The sequence below is a fragment of the Gadus macrocephalus genome, chromosome 5, assembly GCF_031168955.1.
Source record: "Gadus macrocephalus chromosome 5, ASM3116895v1".
NCBI classification, from domain to species: domain Eukaryota; kingdom Metazoa; phylum Chordata; class Actinopteri; order Gadiformes; family Gadidae; genus Gadus; species Gadus macrocephalus.
The window spans coordinates 20,799,354-20,822,260 of record NC_082386.1 but is presented as its reverse complement, the minus strand read 5'-3'; the positions used below and the strand labels follow the sequence as shown (position 1 = coordinate 20,822,260).

The window sequence follows — 22,907 nt, the reverse complement described above, 5'->3', positions numbered from 1 at the left end:
TTACGAGCCATGACACCAACAGCAGAACGGTTAACCAAATAAAGAAGTGTACAACACTTGCGTTACAATGTGTGTAAACACACACACACACACACACACACACACACACACACACACGTGGCGCTCGCACGGTCGTAGCTCATTGTCTCATTGGTGGGCTACATTCTCTGGGCGGTTAAGGCAGAGGAAGGGGAGGTAACTTGGCCCCTTCGGACGACATATGGGGCCGCATTCTAAATCGGGGCGTCTGAGCTTTCATATTTCAAAGGCGGAGCAGAATACCTGGTGCTCTTTTCACACCTAACGCCATTCCTAGCTACTGGGGGACCATAGGCAGGCTAGGGGAACTCATATTAACGTTAGAAAACCTCAAAGTGAAATGTTCATGCCATCTCTTAGTGGGTTATATTCACAAATTTACAATACAATATTAACATTCTGTTTTATGTGTTGAAAATTAAGAGTGAATGAACAAATAAATGATAGCTTGTTTATTTTAAATAGTCCTTTGTCAGATTATCAGAGGGAGGAGTTCTAGAGTTTAAAGGCCACAGGCAGGAATGACTTCCTGTGGCACTCAGTGGTGCATTTAGGAGCAATGAGTCTCACTGAAGGAGCTCCTCAGCGTTGACCACAGCGTTGTGGAGAGGCTGAGAGCCATACTGCAGGATCGCCCGCAACTTCGACAGCATCCTCCTGTCAAATATAAAAAAACAGACACGAACCACAGAGATAGAGGAACGTCTACGGTGCAGGACTCTAGAGAAGAGGAGTGCTGAGTAGAACAGAATAGAATTTAATCGAATGCAGACAGTAGAGTAGAGTAGCCCTTTGAGGCTGTGACTGTGATTAAGGGATCTACTAATTGGATTGACTTGAGAAGAATAATAGAAGTGAATAGAATTGTATCAAATAATAGAGCGAAGGTATGCACACTACCTCTAGGCCTACTACTCACTACAAACGCTTAAACTCGTTTATAACAAATCAACCTGGTTTGTGATCTGATTCCTATTGCTACTCAGCAATCCACATTATTATTATTTCAATGACCTATTTTATTTTGGGATGACAGGGGCGGCCAAATCACCTGATACACAGGTGTACTAAAATATGTTTTTCTCACGCAGACATTCTTAAGGGAATTGACTTCTGTAAGCATCCCTAGACGACATCAACAACTGGGCCCAAGCCGAGCAGCGCCTACCTGGCAGCTCCAGGATCTGCGTGAGGGGCTGACACTCGTAGTGAGCGGAGGACACCGAGCACTCCGCCCAGGGACCCTTGATGTTGCTCTCTTCGGACTTCTTGCAGGCGTTCATGCCGTATTTACACATGATGACCCAGTTGTTGGTGGAGGTGGCGACCAGGATGCACAGCCACCCGAGGCAGCCCATGAGGAAGCCGCCAACTTGCGGACAGGCCATGGATGACAGAAGATCGTTCACTAAATACACGGAGTGAGAACAAAAACAAACGAGACTCGCAAATCCTAACCTCGAAAAGGGGAGAAAAAATTAAATCGTTGTAAAAAAATGATGTAAAATTTTTTTTACAAGAAAATCCAATCCAGGACTGTTTGATCGCGGTGTCCAGTTGACAGAATAATTATCTAGTTACAGATTCGTCGTGACTTTCTCAAGGATGATGTCTGCAACTCTGCATTCCACCGGCCCAGTACTTTTATATCAGGGACTTGGTTGATGAAAGTAAATACTTTCGTGAAACGTCAGCCAATCAGAGACTTGGGAATAACTATCCAAAAGAAGAAGGACGTCGCTCTATCAATCTCTCTGGAAAGTGGTCTGCACTTACCCTGCCTCGGGCCCGATCATTCTCAACCTTTTAGAGCAGTTTTTCGGCGACGTATGAATCTAAGGAGATCTGGCTCCATCTACTGGTCATAACGGGTATTGTCAGTGAAATATAAAGTATGGACACGGTAAATGATGATAACACATGTAACCCTAACCCTAAAGCTAACCCTGACCCTAACCCTAACCCTAGCACCGCCGCGCTGCTCAGCATCGTGTCAGCCTCTGAAGGATGACCTCACGGGACCAGGAGAGGACGTATCATGAACCTACGCCACTTCAGTGGGAGTTTCAGTCCGTCCGTGCACGGCACCTTTTCAGCGGTGCGCCTTCAGCCAGAGGGGGCGCCAATATGCCAATTTCCCACACAATGTTATGGTACTTCATAGAAAACCGCTTCGCGTCGCGGATGATTATTATTTTTGACTGCTCGTGGCGCCCGGGCGGCTGCCAGTGCCTAAAATGCCCACTGCCTGGTCTGATCGGGAACCAGGAGCGGAGCAGGTCTGAGCGGGTTTACTGCGTCACTCGGTTACTTTCTCTTTCAGTTTTGCCGGTTCATTGATTCAACGGCTCCCAGAACAGTCGGCTCTCAAGGCCGATATATGCTGTTTTATAGTGCGAACACACCAAGCGCGTACCTTGCGTATAAAATCGGCAATTTTTCCATAGGGAACCATTGGTTTACGCGCGTATGAGGTGCGTACACGCGTATCATGCGTACCAAGCAACATTTTACTCGCGTTAGGGGCGTATGAGGCGCGTACATATACGCGCGTACGCGAGGAGTTCAAAAAATGTAACTTTTTACGCTCATACGCGTGATACTTAGCCGCAATAGCCAATCAGCGTGGAGCTTGTCCCGACGTCACTGGCAGAGAGTAGTGACGCTTGCACAGAAGCATACGGCCGACATTTTTCTTTATTCCGGGTGGAAATAGTAACATACGCCATTAAATGCGTTTATGGAAACATTTTTAGCGAGAAATGTGCATTTTACTTTCATAATGTTCGCTCGGTGAATGTGAAGGATGTTTGGTTTGATAGTTATGACAAGAGTGAATGCTCCGTTCACTTGCATGGACAGAGTGTCTGGTTGCTTAGCAACCTCAACGTCTTGGCGGACTATTTCTCTGCTGATCAACACTACGAATGCTGGAAACACACCAGACCCACCATGTGAAGTTATTTAACCCGATTATTGTTATTTATATCCAAGATTATTTAATCTAACCCGATCCAAGCTCTATCATCCACCCAAACACGGCAGCGTTTGGGTTTCCTTCCTCGGACTCCTATATCCAGCGCAGCCACAGGCGCGTAGCTGCGTACGTAGGACCATTTTTGACACAAAATGGTCAAGCAACATTTTAGCTGCGTTACGCGCGTGCATCTATACGCGGGTACGCGTTTGGTGTGTTCGTACCATTAGACGTAACGCGTAAGCACGTAAGATACATAACCCCCCCTTGCGCGGTAAAATATCCCCCCTTACGTGCTTGTGCGTCGCCCAAAATTCCTGACTATGCGACTAAAACACTACGGCCCTACGCAGCTCGCAAAGACTGTGATTGGCCAGCTAACCACATCCTTTCAGGAGTCTTATCAGCTCCAGCTCCCTCAACTGTCTTCGACTCAACCTTAACATCGTTCAGAGTGTGGAAAAAGACCACTAACCTAAACTTAGCTACTGCTACTCTCGTCGAAAATACTGGAAGTGCATAAATATAAACAAGCCAGCGATTTCCACTTCCACGCCCACAGATTCGTTCGTTGCTCCCCCTACTGTTCTGGCGGAGAATCCCCTTGCAACACGCGCAATCCTTAAGGAACCTTAAAGGAACCGTAAATCAAAACTTGTCTAAAACAAGTCCCTTGTGTAAATTACGTGCTTACGTCTCTGCATCTAAAACGACCCAAAATCGGCCTTCACTGTGTTGATAACGCCCCCCGCCCCACAGCGCTACGGACACACCCTCACCTCGAGCGCATCACCGGAGATACTGAGTTTTATTTCATTACTTTAATAACCTTGACTTGTGTTGTTTGTTGCTCACATGTTTTTGATCTTTACATAGTTTTGCGTCTGTTTTTACTACTGTCCTGTACTTTCGGTTATGACAGGCCATTTACCTTTGAGGGCGTTGTTTTCCTACTATCATATTCATGATTCACCCAAAGGCAGCTGCGGTAAGCAACCCGCGGTTCACCGGGCGGCCACACGGGGGCGCTACGGTCCTGCTGATCTCAGCACCATGAACCTGTCACAACGGTAGACCAGAACACATGGAGTGACCCTATATGTCCACCGACATAGGCTACTCTATATTTACATGTATATAAACAGTATACCATGTATATATTGTATATTCTTATTGTGTGTGTGTGTGTGTGTGTGTGTGTGTGTGTGTGTGTGTGTGTGTGTGTGTGTGTGTGTGTGTGTGTGTGTGTGTGTGTGTGTGTGCGTTTGTGTTTAATCTGTTGAACACTGAGGTCTACTCGGCCTCTCTGGAGGCTCTCCTCCCGTTCGGTTGCTACACTTATTTCTACTCAACTGTTGTTGTTGTCCACCTGGTAACTAATGACGCGATCGCCTTTCTGAATTCCCATTGGTCGAGCGGGTCCCCCTCCTCCCTCCCCTCGAGTACCGCCGGTTCAGAACTTCAGGAGACCAGACGACCATCCTCCACACTCAGCATGGGGGCGTTGGGACTGCTGCTGCTGCTGGGGCTCCTCTCCGGGGGGTCTGCAGGTAGGACCCTTCAGAGCGTCTCGGTCCGAACTATATATAGACCCGGAACTAGAACTATAGTGGTCCCGAAGCAGTGCTTAGTTTCGCTGTCTTTACTGTTGATATGAAATTGCGTTTGTGTACAATCTCAAACTCGAACAACTAATCCACAGGATGATTAATTATTCACTTGTTCCGATATTTAAACTGAATTTTCAGAAACCAGTTTGCGTTTTGTTTCGACTGCGTTTCATTTTGTGTCCGAGCTGAGAAAACGAAAGTTAGTCTGAGACTAAACCGGATGACGATGTTGGGTTTCTGAATCTGTTCTTAAAGTCAACAGATGTGTTGGTTTATCAAAACCACTTTCATACTGTTCGACCCAACTCACTTTAATTCTTTATCAATTCATGTCATCATATCAACCTAGCTATCAACACAAATAGCTAGGTTAAGCCGTTCCCCCTATACAACACAGATAGCTAGGTTAACCCATTCCCCCTATACCACACAGATAGCTAGGTTAACCCATTCCCTGTATACAACACAGATAGCTAGACAAAGCGTTTCACTGTAACCTGGAGAGATGTTAATACAGTTAAAATAAATCCTCCATAAATGTTCTGTAGACAGGGGGCGGAGCCACAAGCTGGGGGGAGGGGGCGGGGCCACATGCTGGGGGGGAGGGGGCGGAACCACATACTGGGGGGGGTGGGCGGAGTCACACGCTGGGGGGGGAGGGGGCGGACCCACATACTGGCGGGGGTGGGCGGAGTCACACGCTGGGGGGGGGAGGGGGCGGAGCTACATGCTGGGGGGGGCACATGCTGGGGGGGGAGGAGGGGGTGGAGCCACACGCTGGGGGGGGTCTGTCTGTCTGTCTGTCTCAAGTGATGTACAGCATTAACCTGTCTGTCTGTCTGTCTGTCTGTCTGTCTGTCTGTCTGTCTGTCTGTCTGTCTGTCTGTCTGTCTGTCCACAGTGATTCACTCTCTGAGGTATTTCTACACGGCGTCGTCTGGCCTCTCATCCTTCCCAGAGTATGTGTCTGTTGGGATGGTGGATGAGGTTCAGATTGTTCACTATGACAGCGTCAGTAAGAGAGCCGTACCCAAACAGGCCTGGATGGACCAGGGCACCAGAGAGGACAAAGACTACTGGGAGGGGGAGACTGGAAGATATCAGGGTAGCCAGCAGGTCTACAAGGTCAGCATAGAGACTGTTAAGAAGCGCTTCAACCAGACGGGAGGTATGTTCATACATTATATATGTACACACACACACACACACACACACACACACACACTCACACTCACACTCACACTCACACACGCACACGCACACACACACTCACACGCAGTACCGCGGGAAGTCGGGGTGCTGGGGGTGCTGCATTACATTACACACGTACATGTACATGTCCAGGGGGCATCCCATAATACCTCTAGAGCAGCTCCCACACACAGACAGACAGTTAACCTACAGACAGACAGACAGTTAACCTACAGACAGACAGTTAACCTACAGACAGACAGACAGTTAACCTACAGACAGACAGACAGTTAACCTACAGACAGACAGTTAACCTACAGACTGACAGACAGTTAACCTACAGACAGACAGTTAACCTACAGACTGACAGACAGTTAACCTACAGACAGTTAACCTACAGACTGACAGACAGTTAACCTACAGACAGACAGTTAACCTCTCTCTCTCTCTCTCTCTCTCTCTCTCTCTCTCTCTCTCTCTCTCTCTCTCTCTCTCTCTCTCTCTCTCTCAGGTGCCCACATTGTTCAGGTGATGTCTGGCTGTGAGTGGGATGATGAGGATGATACTACTGATGGTTATAGACAGCATGCCTACGATGGAGAGGACTTCCTAGCGTTTGACCTGAAGACCCTGACCTGGGTCGCTCCAGTACGTCAGGCTGTCCCCACCAAACTGAGATGGGATCAGGATAGAGCTTATAATCAACACCTGAAGAACTACCTCACCAAGGTCTGTGTTGATTGGCTGAAGAAGTACCTGGCCTATGGGAAGAGCACTCTGCAGAGAACAGGTAGAGTCACATGACCTGGTGGGCGTGGCCGACTCTTGTCTGGTGGATTAACTGATACACTACAGCAGTAGTGACCCCCCCCCCCCCCCCCTCCCCGTGGGTCGGCTGTATCCATTACCAACCCCCCTCACACTCGGGCTATACTGCTTGAATACATATTATTATTTTTTATTATTAACCAGATTTCGCCCACTGCTATAAGCAATAGGAGGCTGGTTGGATAAGAAAGAAACACGACAACATCAGCATTGGTTGTAAAGTAGTTTTTTTTTATCAAAAGCAACATTAAATGTAGGCTACAAGACGTGTAATTTTATCATGGACAAAAATCATGTGCATTTAACGTGAACAACATACTCACATCACCTGAATAATCAAGTGAATATCAGTGAACTATCACTAACTATCGCCATTAACAAAGCTATATTTTAAGACTTCACTTTGATTGACGTTCCGGGCGAACAGGATGTTGATTGTAGGACGCCTTGAACGGTGATCCCTCAGAGACTGGAGGAGGCCAGATCTTTGGATGCCTTGTCAGGATGTTTTTTAAATGAATGTTCCTGTAACCGTGAGGGTTTCATGGCCTCATCAGAGAAAACGTGATCTCAGAGCAGGCACATAGGTAAACCACTGTTGATCTCTGAAGGAATAAATCCATCATTTATGCAATTGACATTTAATGACGGCACTGTTTGTGCCGACATGCCGCCATGTTTCATTGTGTTGTGTTGGTTATTGAACTGTTAACCCGTGAACTTGGGTTATGTTTATCAGCGTTACTATAGAGATCATGACGATAGCTGCTGTAACGGGAGTCCGGGCGTGTGCAGGACCGAACCGCGCTGTATGATCACTGTTACACTGAGCATAGAGAGTGAAGAGTAGCTGAGACGGTAGAGGGCTTAGAAACCCATGAATGGAAATAGGCTTTTTATTTGAGGTACCCTATTTTTGCACCAAAAAGATTTGAAAACCATGAAGTTTAAAATCAGAAAGATTTTTTATTTTCTTTCTCTCTCTCTCTCTCTCTCTCTCTCTCTCTCTCTCTCTCTCTCTCTCTCTCTCTCTCTCCCCCACCCCTCTCTCTCTCTCCCCCCCCCCTCTCTCTCTCTCTCTCCCTCTCCCCCCCTCTCTCTCTCTCCCCCCCCCCTCTCTCCCCCCCCCTCTCTCTCCCCTCTCCCCCTCCCCCTCCCCCCCCCCCGCCCTCTCTCTCCAGAGCGTCCGCGGGTGTCTCTGCTCCAGAGGAGCCCCTCCTCCCCAGTGGTGTGCCATGCTACAGCCTTCTACCCAGACAGGGTGGTGGTGTTCTGGAGGAGAGACGGCCAGGAGCTCCATGAGCAGGTGGACCCCGGGGAGGTCCTCCCCAACCACGACGGGACCTTCCAGGTCAGCGTGGACCTGGACCTCACGGCCGTCCCACAGGAGGACTGGGGGAGGTACGAGTGTGTGGTCCAGCTGAAAGGCATCGAGGACATCTCCACCCCCCTGGACCCCGCCCTCATCAGGACCAACGGGGGTAAGACTGGTGGTGGAGGGGATGGAGGTGGTGGATTGTGGGTAAATGAGTTCCATGAATAGGGCTAGGCTCAGATCAGTCCCTGAGTGACCCTGAGCTCCAGAACCCATTTTAGAGGAATAGTTACACTGACGTTGTGTAGCATCACGTGACCGTAGACATGGGGTTCAATGATGGAGGGACGGACGGGGCAGGGTCTGTAATAACATCTATTATTACACACCTGATTTTATTTTCTTGATTTACCTTCAAGGCAAGAGTCACCTCCTTGTTTTCATCCTCGTTGGTGTCGCTGTTGCTGCTGCTGTTGTTGTTGCTGCTGCTGTTGTTGGAGTCTTTGTGTACCAGAAGAGGAACGGTGAGTGGATCAAACTCTCCGGGAGGACAAACACCTGATCTCCACCTGCTCTTACTTCCTGTCCCCTTCCTAGAATCTGATTGGTTGTCTTCATACACTTGAGGTCTGGTGGTAGAAACCTCTCCACCTCTGAATGATGAACCTTCTCCAATGTCCACAGAGATGTTGTGGCATTAAGAATATGAAAGTATAATAACATGAGGATATTCAGCACTGATACAACACCAATCATTTCTCTTGATCCTCAGATTCAGACAAGCGTCACAAACCAGTTGGTGAGTAAAATATGTTTTATTGCAGTTCTGCTCTTATGATTACTGCTACTACCAATACAGAGACCTTGGTGACTTGTCTAGCTCATTGGACTATACAGCTCTGGAGATCTAGAAACATCTAGATACATCTATCTCACTGGACTATACAGCTCTATAGATCTAGATAAATCTAGCTCAGTGGACTGTACAGCTCTATAGATCTAGATACATCTAGCTCAGTGGACTATACAGCTCTATAGATCTAGATACATCTAGCTCACTGGACTATACAGCTCTATAGATCTAGATACATCTAGCTCACTGGACTGTACAGCTCTATAGATCTAGATACATCTAGCTCACTGGACTATACAGCTCTATAGATCTAGATAAATCTAGCTCAGTGGACTGTACAGCTCTATAGATCTAGATACATCTAGCTCAGTGGACTATACAGCTCTATAGATCTAGATCCATCTAGCTCAGTGGACTATACAGCTCTATAGATCTGGATACATCTAGCTCATGACCTCACCTCCTCCCGTTCTGCTACATCCCAGGTTCTTCTGACAGCTCCTCTGAGAACACTGAGGGGCAGAATCCGGCTCCTGAGGCCCAACCTCTGACCACAGTCAGTACTTTACCACTTTACAATACTTATTCAGAGTCATATGTTCAAAGTTATATATTATCAGCAGCCTACTTTATCACAGTAATAGTAATACTTTAACAATAATCCATCTCAGTGATAGATTAACAGTCATATGTTAACGGAACTTCATCATTGTAATAGATTAACATTCATAAATTAACGGAATTTAATCACAGTAATAGATTAATAGTTATATTTTAACAGCATTTCATCACAGTAATAGATTAATAGTCATATTTTAACAGTACTGCATCACAGTAATAGATTAACAGTCATATTTTAAAGATACAAGATTATTTTACAATGTTGTGTTGCGTGTAATGAACTGTATTGTAAATTGCCTCCATCTTGTCTCCTGACTCCTGTGGCACAAAACAAACATACCCACACTGCACACACACTCACTCTCCCCTTCTCTCTCTATCTCTCACTCTCTCTCTCCCTCCCTCTCTCACTCTCTCGCTCACACACACACACACACAAACGCAAAAACACACACACACACACACACACACACACACACACACACACACACACACACACACACACACACACACACACACACACACACACACACACACACACACACACATACAGACCCCATCTACGTAGTTTCCTGGTACAAGAGGACCTACAGTGTGTATATATCCTGTCACATTAGACTTCAGCAGTAATTGATAAATGTTCAGTCTAGTAAACCGATATCCAGCCCGCGTCGCCTCGTCTGAACCCACGCGGAGGAAAGAGTCACTTTCTCTTTCAGATGACCACGGGATTTATTTGATATCAGTACTAATGACTTAGAAAAAATAACAAACTCCATTCATAGACTGTTGGTCAAGAGTCGCCTTGGCCAGAGCCGCAATGATATGCGAATTTTAAGCGTTCATGAGCGACAACAATACCACAAAATAAGATCTCATAAAGACGCCACATTGTAACATGAGCAGCTATGACTCAGAGGAGATAACTCCTCCCACTCTATGGCTCAGAGGAGATAGCCCCTCCCACTTTATGGCTCAGAGGAGATAACCCCTCCTATTGTTACTCTGCATTCACAGGCCGTGACTGACCTCTAGTGGAGGAGGTGAGAGCAGAGGAAGACGGGCAGGATGGGCCTACAACTGGTGTACAGTATTATGTATAAATGTTACCGTTTGAGATGATGCTTTATAATCTAATGTTGGTTTATAAAGTAATGTACTGTTACTGATATTTACTGATGTTATTATGAAGTTTTTGCTGTTGCGGGTGGATAATTATGTAAACTACATTTGGTTTATAAAGTAACCAATTTACACTTACAAATACATCACAGATGTTATTAAGCAGCTGTTTTAGATGGAGAATGAGATTGCAACCAAACTATTAAATAAATAAAGAATTTTTGTACAGTGAATTTTGCGTTGAATGAATAGTTGTATTATTTTCCCACTAACAGTTAACGTTAAAACATACAGACGCAGGCGTATCACCTCCAAATGTATGCTGGGTAATAAAGTGTTAATCCCATAGCTGCCCACAGAGTCGATGCGTCCTCATCAATCACTTGTCAACAGAGCAGAATTCGGCCAACAACCCGAGCAGGTTATTAAAGAGACACAGGGACTGTCCAGTTTGAAACAAGATTAAAATAGTTCACATTCTATGGATAAAATAACATTCTTATTGCTAAATTAATTAAAAAAAGTCATTTGGAATTTGAAATAATATGTGTGAAAGCAGAGCTGGAGACTTGAGGCTTGACATGACCTGTGAGACTGGACTCAGACTCCCTGCTGTGAGACTGGACTCAGACTCCCTGCTGGGAGACTGGACTCTAACGATTTCATAGCAAAGTACCCACACAGCTCGGTCCTTCAGGGAACCAATCAGACTTACATCCATACACATCCTCTCATAAACAGTAAATCATGCGAATAAATACAAAATATGGGAATAAAAAGGAATACACAGCAATCTCAGAAGAACTCATTGGTGAAAAATGCAGGATACCTTTTAATTTAAAAAATGCACAGATATAAAAATACACAAACATGGCAAAAGCATGCAGGAAGTATTAAAAACACACAAATAAGTGCTGGCAGGTAATGTGCAAAATAGATAAAACTGAGTAAATAAATAAACAAATGGGTATATAAAATAAAGATAAATAAGGCATAGTGAAGCCATTCACACATTCATACCATCCTTCACATAAAATAAGCCTCCAACAGAATAAAAGGAAGAGTGAAAGAGGTGGAAGGCCTCAATAGATCATGATGTGAAGGAAGCAACAGTAAGGATAAAAACGTGCAACACATTAAAACGCACAGTCGACCCGACGCCATGCAGGGAACCCCCCAGGAGGAGTCCCAGGACCCCCCAGCGCCCCCAGCAGCGTCCCAGTGCGGCCCCCACTCCCTGATGTTCAGGCCCAAGGGGGGGAGGGTCTTAAGCTTGGCTCTCCACCTCTGCTCCGCCTCCTTCCTCTGTCCGTCCGCCCAGCACGCCTTCACCTCCAGCCCGGTGATGAACAGTGAGGTGATGGGGTGAGTTTGGAAGTGTTGGACGATGTGAGTGTTGAGTGTGCCCACGTGTAGAGTATATAAGAGCTGTTTAAGTCGGGTGAGCATCGTGGGCTTTGTTTCGCTGTCATACATGACGTGGCATTGGGAGCATGTGACGGCGTAGAGGATGTTTTGGTCCTGCATGGTGAGGTTTAGTGTGACAGGGATGGAGGTGGAGGCGTGCTGGTTCCAGACGACCGCCAGCTGCTGAGAGGGGCTTTGGTGTGGAGGGGGGGGGGGGGCTTCTGATATCTGGGGAGATGCGGCCCCCACCAGGACATCCTGGAGGTCCTGTTGTCCCTGTAGGCTGATAGTGTGGGGTTGTTGTGTGGGGTTGTTGTGTTGTGCGCGTGTGAATGCGTGTTTCAGTGTGGAGTGTGTGTGATGTGTTGTGTCAATGTGCTGATGAGGGGTACGATGTGTGTGGCTGCCCCCCCCCCCCCCCCCCCCCGATCGTCTCCGCTCCTGATGTCAGGGGTCCCCTCAGGGAACCTGTTGGGGGGAGACCCCCTGACTCAGGGATCCAGGCCCTCCTAGTGGGGCCCCCCCTCAGCCGGCCTGTGGACGGGGGCGGACCCTAAGTCGGCCCCTCCAGGGTGGGAGGGGAGCCGGTTAAGGGGAGGCGTAGAGGAGGGGGGCTGGTTAGGGTTAGGGTCAGGGAGGTGGTGGGGGTCCACAGTGGAGGCCGCGGGCGGGTTACGGTGAGACGGGGGGGGGGGGGCTGGCTAGGATGGAACGCTGTGGAGATAGAATGGGGGGGGGGGGGGGAGGAGACGCACGGAGGGACGGTTGGTTAAGGTTAGGACAGGGTTTAGGTTAGGACAGGGTTTAGGTTAGGGCAGGGGGGGGGGGCGGGGGGGTCCCCCACCGTCTCCTCCGTTCAGTCGGTGAAACCCGATGATGTGTGATTCAATAATAGCCGCCAACGTGGGCTGGGGGTGAGAGCTCCTTCATGGAGGAGTGCGTGAGGGTCGCTGGGTTTGAAACCAGCTCTTGTGTGAAGGACTGTGTGGGGTGCGTTTGTGTCAGGGGAAAAAGACAATCTTGGGCACCAATCCCTTTCTCCTCCATGTCGTGGTTCAGTCCACTTCAGATTGATGTGGACGTGGAAGAACCAGAGACGTCGGAGAACCCAACGCTGTCGTTTGAAAGTCATAATATGGTCTGGAGGCGCACACAGCTTTTGGCCGTGATAGTTAATATTATATGATATAGATATCCATATATTATATGATATTATTTAGATATAGAGCTCCAGGACTCTCGCCGGAGCACCCGGAGTGTTCTAGAATATTCACAGAACACGGCCAAAGGCTTTGTGCGCCTCAAACAACTGTGTGGTTTGTCGTTTGTTCTCCGACGTCTCTGGTTCTTCCACTTCCACATCAATCTGAAGTAGACTGAGCCGCGACGTGGAGGAGAAAGGGATCGTCTCCCGCCGGAGCCCCGCTGCCCGCTGGCTTGATGAATGAAGTCAGGTGAGCTACCTTTGACCCATCCCTATCGGAGGGGAGCCTCTTGTGGTTGCTTCTTCAAGAATCTAAGATAGAAAGGAGTAAGATAGAGGGAGGGGGGTTTAGGAGGTAAAGAAAGATGACAACAGAGGAGAAATGCAAGGCAAAACAAACTATAATTGGGTTAAGTTAAACATTGCCATTGGACACCAGATAATGAAAATAATAAAAACTAAAATCAGCAGGGTGGGAATAGGGGAAAAAATAATACAAAGGGGGGTAGTAAATCATAAAATAAAAATAACTAAACAGATACTGTAACAGATGAGAAAAAATACTAATGTTCTTTTTCCATGTGTGGAGAGGTAGGCTGTAGCTAAGTGGGATGGTGGGAGGGTTAGAGTTAGGGTGAGGGTTAGGGTGAGGGTTAGGGTCAGGGTGAGGGTTAGGGTTAGGGTGAGGGTTAGGGTTAGGGTGAGGGTTAGGGTTAGGGTGAGGGTTAGGGTGAGGGTTAGGGTTAGGTTGAGGGTTAGAGTTAGGGTGAGGGTTAGGGTCAGGGTGAGGGTCAGGGTTAGGGTTAGGGGGAGGTTGAGGGTTAGGGTTAGGGTGAGGGTTAGGGGGAGGTTGAGGGTTAGGGTTAGGGTGAGGGTTAGGGTTAGGGTTAGGGTTAGGGTGAGGGTCAGGGTGAGGGTGAGGGTTAGGGGGAGGTTGAGGGTTAGGGTTAGGGTGAGGGTTAGGGGGAGGTTGAGGGTTAGGGTTAGGGTGAGGGTTAGGGGGAGGTTGAGGGTTAGGGTGAGGGTTAGGGTGAGGGTCAGGGTGAGGGTCAGGGTGAGGGTGAGGGTTAGGGTTAGGGTTAGGGTGAGGGTGAGGGTGAGGGTTAGGGTGAGGGTTAGGGGGAGGTTGAGGGTTAGGGTTAGGGTGAGGGTCAGGGTTAGGGTGAGGGTCAGGGGGAGGTTGAGGGTTAGGGTTAGGTTGAGGGTTAGGGTTAGGGTTAGGGTTAGGGTGAGGGTGAGGGTGAGGGTGAGGGTGAGGGTTAGGGTTAGGGTGAGGGTCAGGGTTAGGGTGAGGGTCAGGGTTAGGGTGAGGGTCAGGGGGAGGTTGAGGGTTAGGGTTAGGACGCTAAGGACGGTCAGTGGGACCCGACATACAGTAGGGGAGAGCCGGGTCGATTGAAACACTTTTCAGTTAAACGTCTTTTTCAAAGATGACGTTACGTATACAAATAATTTCAACATGTGATCAACAACTCACATGTGTGTTATCTTAGTTTCAAGTGTAATTTAATACATATGTTGGATGATCGAGCTGTTTTTTAACTTTGAAAGTAAGTTGACATCTGTTTCAAACGCCCCGCCTAGTCGGGACGTTTGAAACACACATGCGGGACGAATGAAACAGCATATTTTAAAAAGAAACTATTGAACTTACTCTTGTTTTTATGCAATATACCGGACAACATAGTAGTGTATTCGTCATTGCTAAAATTTCACATAATTCCGCATAATATAAATAGGTTAAAATATATTTTTGGCCCGTGCGTAATTGTGCGTAATTGTCAATATGCACATTTCGATTAAAACTCACCTTTCTTCTTTTGGACGACTAAATTTGCATTAAATTGACTTATTACCCTGTCCTAAGTCATGTTTAAGGATACACAGTTGAACATCCTTTTATTTATTTAAACAAAAAATACCACGTCAACCGGATAACATGACTCCTGTTGCGTTTGAAACAAGTGTTTCAATCGTCCCGACAGCGACTACTGACACTTAAACCTTTTTTACCTCTAAACTTCAAAACTCTGACATCGCACACTTTAACACATGTTTAAGTACTAATTCATCTGTTGTATAGTCATATTATTATGGCATGAGACAAAAAACACAACTATTTATTACAAAAAAACTACCGCAGGAAGGATTTTAGTTATCGGTCTCTAAAACAGGTTTGGGGGATAACATTTGAACGGTGGGACGTCATTACATGAAATTTCGTGGGGTTGGTCAGTCTTGTGTGCTGAACGTAGTGACGAAATTTGACTTGAAAGCCTTGCGTGGTTCTCGAGGAAATCGCTGTGTTTCAATCGTCCCGTGTTTCAATCGACCCGGCTCTCCCCTACGTCACCTCATCTCCGAGTCCAGGGGTGGTTTCTAAATGCTTTTGTGCTGACTTTCCTGCAAAAGTCAAAATAGTGTGTGTGTGTGTGTGTGTGTGTGTGTGTGTGTGTGTGTGTGTGTGTGTGTGTGTGTGTGTGTGTGTGTGTGTGTGTGTGTGTGTGTGTGTGTGTGTGTGTGTGTGTGTGTGTGTGTGCGTGTGCGTGCGTGTGCGTTTGTCTGTGTTCGTTTACCCGAAAACACGTTACCCGCGCTGAGAGGGGCGGCTGACTCAGAGTCAAACCGGTTCAGTTCACTTCCTCATTTCCTCACTTCACTCCTTTCTTTCTCCGCTTTTTAAACCTTTCACCTGATTAACTTTTATCAGGTTAAAGGTTTAAGTGTTTTATAAACACTTTAACCTCAGTTTCTTCCCTTACATTTATACTTGTATTACTTTATACCGTATGGACGCATTTTAATCACGGAACAGATACGATAAGGTAAGGTAGGCCGACAGTATACAACCGTTTATATTGTCTTTCGGTTATGTATATGATATGTGTGGTAAATCGAACACTGCGTTCAATATTCAAGTGATTCGTTTGTCTTGATGCTACTCCGAATTAAAATAAGGACGTGACAAGTCCTTTCAATGTGCTGATATTTAAAAAAGTTAATATTTGTGCGTATTGACTATCGATGTGTTGAGCTTCACCAGTTGATAGTAGGGAATCTGTGGTTCAGTAAAGTGACAGAATTCAGACTTTGGTCCAGTGGAGAAATTATTCTAACGTTCTTTACTTTAATGGTACCGCAATGAATTTTTTAAGTCTATTGTATATCTTTTTTGTGTTGTAGTTTAAGCACAGTTACAGTCTCAAGGTGTTTAATAATTCATCAGTCACCTGCTGTAGGCTACACATCTTCACTGTAGTGAGGGCAGTGCGGTTATGTTGTGGGGTTCATATCGATGGTCTATGACGTCCATAATGCTTTAGTGTGACGCAGTCACAAAGATCTTCTCTCTCAATAAACAGCTAAAGTTCAAAAGGCAATTGAAGTGATGGATGAGTTTGCTTTGTCTCCAGTCTACTATGGATGAGGAGAGAGAAGAGGGGGGTCCTACCTCTAAGACCACTCTGTCTGGGGAACATGGCCGCCGGAGCAAATCTAAGAGGTAAGAAGAGGATCTCTCTGTCTGTGACTGCTGTCACTCTCAGAGCTCAGCAGTGATGCATCATAAATCCATCATGAGTCTGAGTAAAAGCTGTGTGTGTGTGTGTGTGTGTGTGTGTGTGTGTGTGTGTGTGTGTGTGTGTGTGTGTGTGTGTGTGTGTGTGTGTGTGTGTGTGTGTGTGTGTGTGTGTGTGTGTGTGTGTGTGTGTGTGTTGAAGCCCAGAGAAGCAGGAGAGAACAGACCCCCCTGGACCCAGCTGTGTCTCCATGAAGAGTGGCTGGTCTATGGATAATCCTCTTAGTTTTAAAGATGGAAATCAGTCTATCAAGAAGAGGTGAGGATTTATCAGAGATCATAAAGATACAGCTTCCATCGAACGTCCATAAATCCTGGTTCTTGTTTTTCTAGAAGAGTCCAGCAGGAGAGAGCAGACTCCCCTGGACCCAGCTGTGTCTCCATGAAGAGTGGCTGGTCTATGGATGTACCATTGGTGTTTAAAGATGGACGCCCCTCCAGAGAGGAGAGGTAGGGGTTCAAACAGACGATGAAAACAGACCACTTGGTTGTTTTCAGACTACTGATATCTACATGTCTGGCGAAATGTGTGTGTGTGTGTGTGTGTTGTAGCCCAGAGCAGCAGCAGATAACAGATTCCCCTGGACCCAGCTGTGTCTCCATGAAGAGTGACCGCTCTATGGATGTACCATTGGTGTTTAAAGATGGACGTCCCTCCAGAGAGGAGAGGTAGGGGTTCAAACAGACGATGAAAACAGACCACTTGGTTGTTATCAGTCTCTACTGATACTGACATCTACAAGTCTGGCGAAATAGAATTGTGTTTGTGTGTGTGTGTGTGTGTGTGTGTGTGTGTGTGTGTGTGCCTGTGTGCCTGTGTGTGTGTGTGTGTGTGTTCTCCAAAGACACCAGATGACGTCAAAGGTTACCAGTGCTCAGTCTCTGCAACATCAAACAGAGCTGATCAAGGTGTGTAAATGTCCACCGAGACGTTTGACTTCAGCTCTCCATGGACATTAGAAAGCATCTCTTGTCCAGCGGGACGTGAATCCAGGACAGATGCTTCTGATGTCCTCAGTGAGTTCAGAGTTCAAAGTTTGTTCTGTTCCAGAGGGCTGAGGAGAACGCACACGCTTTTCTAGACAAGGAGCTGAAGAAGCTCTGGAGGGATCTCTTCTCAGATTACCCACAATGCTCAGAGAGTCAGAGGGAGGAGGAGGAGGAGGTGGATGGTAAGAAGGAGGAGCAGAGGAGGCGCGCCATAGAGGGAGTGGTGGACATCACAATCCTCTGCCTGATGGAAATGAACCAGGAGGAACTGGCCGACACACTGTGGGGCGGTAAGAGACTCTTATTTTGAAAACAGAAGAAATACACATTTTGATGAGCAGTAGGAGAATATTATTTGTTCTCTTCGGACTAAATGACATAATGTGAGACTTTCCAAACTATAATGTGAGACTTCAAACTTCAACGTGGAGACAATCTTTCCTCTTTGGTGTTAAATGGTTTGATCCAGTATGTAGGGTTGTTGTGGGGTATCAGGTTAAATGGTTTGATCCGGATATGTAGGGTAATGGTGGGGGTCTCAGGTTAAAGAATGTTAAACATCATCATTGCCAGAACCAAATCCCCCGACCACATCACCCCCATTCTCGTCCAACTACACTGGCTCCCTGTCCAACACCGGACTGACCTTAAAACCCTTCTGCTCACCGACAAAGCCCCCCACAACGTGGCCCCCACTTATCTCCCCAACCTCCTCCAGGAGGACAGGCCCTGCCGCTCCCTTCGTCATCCTCAGCTGGCCTTCACGGTCCCCACCTCCCGCCTCAGCACCGTGGGTGCTAGGGCTCTCAGCACCGTGGGTGCTAGGGCTCTCAGCACCGTGGGTGCTAGGGCTCTGAGCTGAACTGAAAGAGACTCCCTGATAACATTGAATCCCTCCTCAAAACACATGTGTTCCCACTGGCCTTCTCGCTGTAATGACCCCCTACTGGGGGTTGCCCTCGTATCCCCGTTGGGCTACTGTTCTTACCCCCTCCTACCTGGGTCTCCTCACTGCTGTTCTTACCCCCTCCTACCTGGGTCTCCTCACTGTTCTTACCCCCTCCTACCTGGGTCTCCTCACTGCTGTTCTTACCCCCTCCTACCTGGGTCTCCTCACTGTTCTTACCCCCTCCTACCTGGGTCTCCTCACTGTTCTTACCCCCTCCTACCTGGGTCTCCTCACTGTTCTAACCCCCTCCTACCTGGGTCTCCTCACTGCTGTTCTTACCCCCTCCTACCTGGGTCTCCTCACTGCTGTTCTTACCCCCTCCTACCTGGGTCTCCTCACTGTTCTTACCCCCTCCTACCTGGGTCTCCTCACTGCTGTTCTTACCCCCTCCTACCTGGGTCTCCTCACTGTTCTTACCCCCTCCTACCTGGGTCTCCTCACTGCTGTTCTTACCCCCTCCTACCTGGGTCTCCTCACTGCTGTTCTTACCCCCTCCTACCTGGGTCTCCTCACTGCTGTTCTTACCCCCTACTACCTGGGTCTCCTCACTGTTCTTACCCCCTCCTACCTGGGTCTCCTCACTGCTGTTCTTACCCCCTCCTACCTGGGTCTCCTCACTGCTGTTCTTACCCCCTCCTACCTGGGTCTCCTCACTGTCCTTACCCCCTCCTACCTGGGTCTCCTCACTGTTCTTACCCCCTCCTACCTGGGTCTCCTCACTGTTCTTACCCCTCCTACCTGGGTCTCCTCACTGTTCTTACCCCCTCCTACCTGGGTCTCCTCACTGCTGTTCTTACCCCCTCCTACCTGGGTCTCCTCACTGCTGTTCTTACCCCCTCCTACCTGGGTCTCCTCACTGCTGTTCTTACCCCCTCCTACCTGGGTCTCCTCACTGTTCTTACCCCCCCCTACCTGGGTCTCCTCACTGCTGTTCTTACCCCCTCCTACCTGGGTCTCCTCACTGTTCTTACCCCCTCCTACCTGGGTCTCCTCACTGCTGTTCTTACCCCCTCCTACCTGGGTCTCCTCACTGCTGTTCTTACCCCCTCCTACCTGGGTCTCCTCACTGCTGTTCTTACCCCCTCCTACCTGGGTCTCCTCACTGCTGTTCTTACCCCCTCCTACCTGGGTCTCCTCACTGTTCTTACCCCCCCCTACCTGGGTCTCCTCACTGCTGTTCTTACCCCCTCCTACCTGGGTCTCCTCACTGTTCTTACCCCCTCCTACCTGGGTCTCCTCACTGCTGTTCTTACCTCCTCCTACATGGGTCTTATGTCTTGTTTTGATCATGTTGTTGGCGATGCAGCTCTTGCTGTTTTTGACCCTAGATTGTTTTATGAATTGTAAGGCGAACTTGGGTGTCATGAAAGGCGCCTTGAAATAAAATGTTATTCAATGTAATTATTAATATTATTATAATTATTAATAATAATATTAAACATAAGCTGCAGATCAACAGCAGAATAACTCAGTGGAAGAGATGCAACACTATCTTGTTATATCAGCATTTCATTTTACACTAATTCATTATCATTAGTATTATCATTAGACCAATCACTTTTCTGACCACAAGTAATGAAGCCACTAAATATCATGAAATTGATAATTCAACAGGAAATATTGACATGTTCCAACTGATGCCACCGTCCACTAACTGATGTCTAATGTTTTTTTCTCATTTAGGAGCTGCTGCTGTCGAGTGCCAACATAAAATCAAGTCTCATTTGAAGAAAAATTTCTCGTGTGTGTTTGAGGGAATCGCTAAAGCAGGTCATTCAACACCTCTGAATGAGTTCTACACAGAGATCTTCATCACAGAGAGAGGCAGTGGAGAGGTCAACAAGGAACATGAGGTCAGACGGATTGAAACCGCTTCCAGGAAACCAGCCAATGAAGGAACACCAATCAAATGTGCCGACCTCTTTAAACCCTTACCTGGACACGATCAACCAATCAGGACAATAATGACAACTGGAGTGGCCGGTATTGGTAAAACCATCTTAACACACAAGTTCATCCTGGACTGGGCTGAAGAACAAGCCAACCACGACATACACTTTACATTTCTCCTCACTTTCAGAGAGCTGAATTTACTGAAAGGAGAACAATTTAGCTTGGTGGAACTTCTTAATCACTTCTTTATTGAGACCAAAGAAGCAGGAATCTGCAGATACGACCGGTTCCAAGTTGTCTTCATCTTGGATGGACTGGATGAGTGTCGACTTCCTCTGGACTTCCAGAACAACAAGATATGGAATGATGTCACAAAGTCCACCTCGGTGGACATGCTGCTGACAAACCTCATCAGGGGCCACCTGCTACCCTCTGCTTGCGTCTGGATAACCACACGCCCTGCGGCAGCCAATAAGATCCCTGCTCATTGTGTTGACATGGTGACAGAGGTGAGAGGGTTCACCGACCAACAGAAGGAGGACTACTTCAGGAAGAGATTCAAAGATGAGACGCTGGCCAGCACAATCATCACCCACGTCAAGAAATCACGAAGCCTCCACATCATGTGTCACATCCCAGTATTCTGTTGGATCACTGTTACAGTCCTGGAGGACTTCTTCAAAACATCCCAGATAGGAGAAGAGACGCCCAAGACCGTGACTCAGATGTACAGCCACTTCCTGAGGGTTCAGTCCATACAGGGGGACAGGAAGTATCGTTTGTTAACTGAAACAGACACAAACTGGACTGCACAGAGCAGGGAGATCATTGTTTCTCTGGGAAAACTGGCTTTTAACCAGCTGGAGAGTGGCAACCTGATCTTCTACGAGGCAGACCTGGTAAAGTGTGACATTGATATCAGAGCAGCCTCAGTGTACTCAGGAGTGTTCACCCAGATCTTTAAAGAGGAGTGTGGGCTGTACCTGGACAAGGTGTTCTGCTTTGTCCATCTGAGCCTCCAGGAGTTTCTGGCTGCTCTTTATGTCTTTTGGTCCTTCATCCACAATGGTGTCAATCTGCTCTCAGAAGAACCACCAACCTCCAGTGAAGATGAACTCCTCCTCTACCAGAGTGCTGTGGACAAGGCCTTACAGAGTGAGAACGGACACCTGGACTTGTTCCTCCGCTTCCTCCTGGGCCTCTCTCTAGAGACCAATCAGATTCTCCTACGAGGTCTGCTGGGACAGACAATAAGTAGCTCACAGACCAACAAGGGAACAGTGTCTTACATCAAGCATAAGTTAGATGGTAATCTCTCTCCAGAGAGAAGCATCAATCTGTTTCACTGTCTGAATGAGCTGAACGACCGTTCTCTAGTGGAGAAGATCCAACAGTCCCTGACATCAGGAAGTCTCTTCGAAACAGATGTCTCTCCTGCTCAGTGGTCAGCTCTGGTCTTCATCTTACTGACATCAGAAGAGGAGCTGGACATGTTTGACCTGAAGAAATACAAAGCTTCAGAGGAGGGTCTTCTGATGCTGCTGCCAGTGATCAAAGCCTCCAAAAGATCACTGTAGGTTTACTTATAATAATGTATGACAATACACAACACAATATACCTGATAGTAGAATATATAAGTTACAACTAACAAAACATATCTGTAGGTTCACTAATAACATGTATTACAATAAACCCACTAACCCACTTTTCTAATAAAGATGGAAGACAATAACTTAATTACGTTAAAAGTAAAAGTTACGCAGATTATTAAATTAACATTTAAGGATCTAATATAGTTCAATTAATAAAACATCTTATTAAAGCTTTTATAACTTTTTGCCAACAATGTTATAACTTATTACGTTATTGGCTGGTTATTACGTTATTGGCTTTGTATAAAAAATATTTAGAAAATGTAATAACTGAGCCAATAATGCAATAAATTAGGTATCTCTTTATTTTATTTTCAATTTCTGGAGAGAATTTGTCACACTTAACCTTATTATTGCATCTGGCATCAAACGCTTAAATATCTGACCTAACAGTTAGCCCTCCACCCTCATACCCCCTCCAGAGGATGCCTTAAAGGACCAAAGAGGGAATTTGGATTTATACGTTACTCTTAGGGTTCTGTTATAATAATAGTAAGCAGCCAATAACGTAATAAGTTATAACATTATTGGCAAAAAGTTATAACGGTATTGGCTCAACAACTTTATTACATTGTTGGCAAGTTATTAAGTTATTGGCTTTATTACATTTACATTTTTATGTTATTGGCATTTATTACTTAATTTGCCACTATAACATTATTGGTTGCTACACACAGC

At 46.8% G+C, this 22,907-nt stretch overlaps 2 protein-coding genes across 16 annotated transcripts in view; both read left to right on the top strand.

Annotated features, from left to right (window-relative positions):
* The first annotated feature begins 4,214 nt into the window (after window positions 1-4,214).
* Window positions 4,215-22,907, top strand: part of LOC132457233 (NACHT, LRR and PYD domains-containing protein 3-like) — a 79,089-nt gene continuing 60,396 nt past the window's right edge. For 4 of the 15 annotated variants that reach the window (XR_009525589.1, XM_060051387.1, XM_060051384.1 and 1 more), the window contains exons 1-7: window positions 16,052-16,669; window positions 16,887-17,003; window positions 17,078-17,194; window positions 17,297-17,413; window positions 17,590-17,653; window positions 17,796-18,024; window positions 20,367-22,149. Coding sequence is in view for 14 of the 15 variants with exons in the window: in XM_060051387.1 (XP_059907370.1) it covers window positions 16,560-16,669; window positions 16,887-17,003; window positions 17,078-17,194; window positions 17,297-17,413; window positions 17,590-17,653; window positions 17,796-18,024; window positions 20,367-22,149 (2,537 nt within the window). In the remaining variant the exon portion in view is untranslated. Of the gene's footprint in view, window positions 4,567-5,527; window positions 5,795-6,328; window positions 6,608-15,792; window positions 15,995-16,051; window positions 16,670-16,886; window positions 17,004-17,077; window positions 17,195-17,296; window positions 17,414-17,589; window positions 17,654-17,795; window positions 18,025-20,366; window positions 22,150-22,907 lie in introns of those variants that run through there. The other 11 variants (XM_060051389.1, XM_060051391.1, XM_060051377.1 and 8 more) reach the window with 10 other exon arrangements.
* LOC132457311 (proline-rich protein 36-like) lies at window positions 18,034-20,242 on the top strand. The gene is made up of 2 exons (XM_060051553.1): window positions 18,034-18,184; window positions 18,230-20,242. The coding sequence occupies exon 2, from the start codon at window positions 18,670-18,672 to the stop codon at window positions 20,065-20,067; it is 1,398 nt and encodes a 465-aa protein (XP_059907536.1). The 5' UTR covers window positions 18,034-18,184; window positions 18,230-18,669; the 3' UTR covers window positions 20,068-20,242.

What these genes read in the sequence shown, in the direction of transcription:
- LOC132457311 (XM_060051553.1), top strand. Translation starts at nt 18,670, where the DNA reads ATGACCCCCTACTGGGGGTTGCCCTCGTATCCCCGTTGGGCTACTGTT.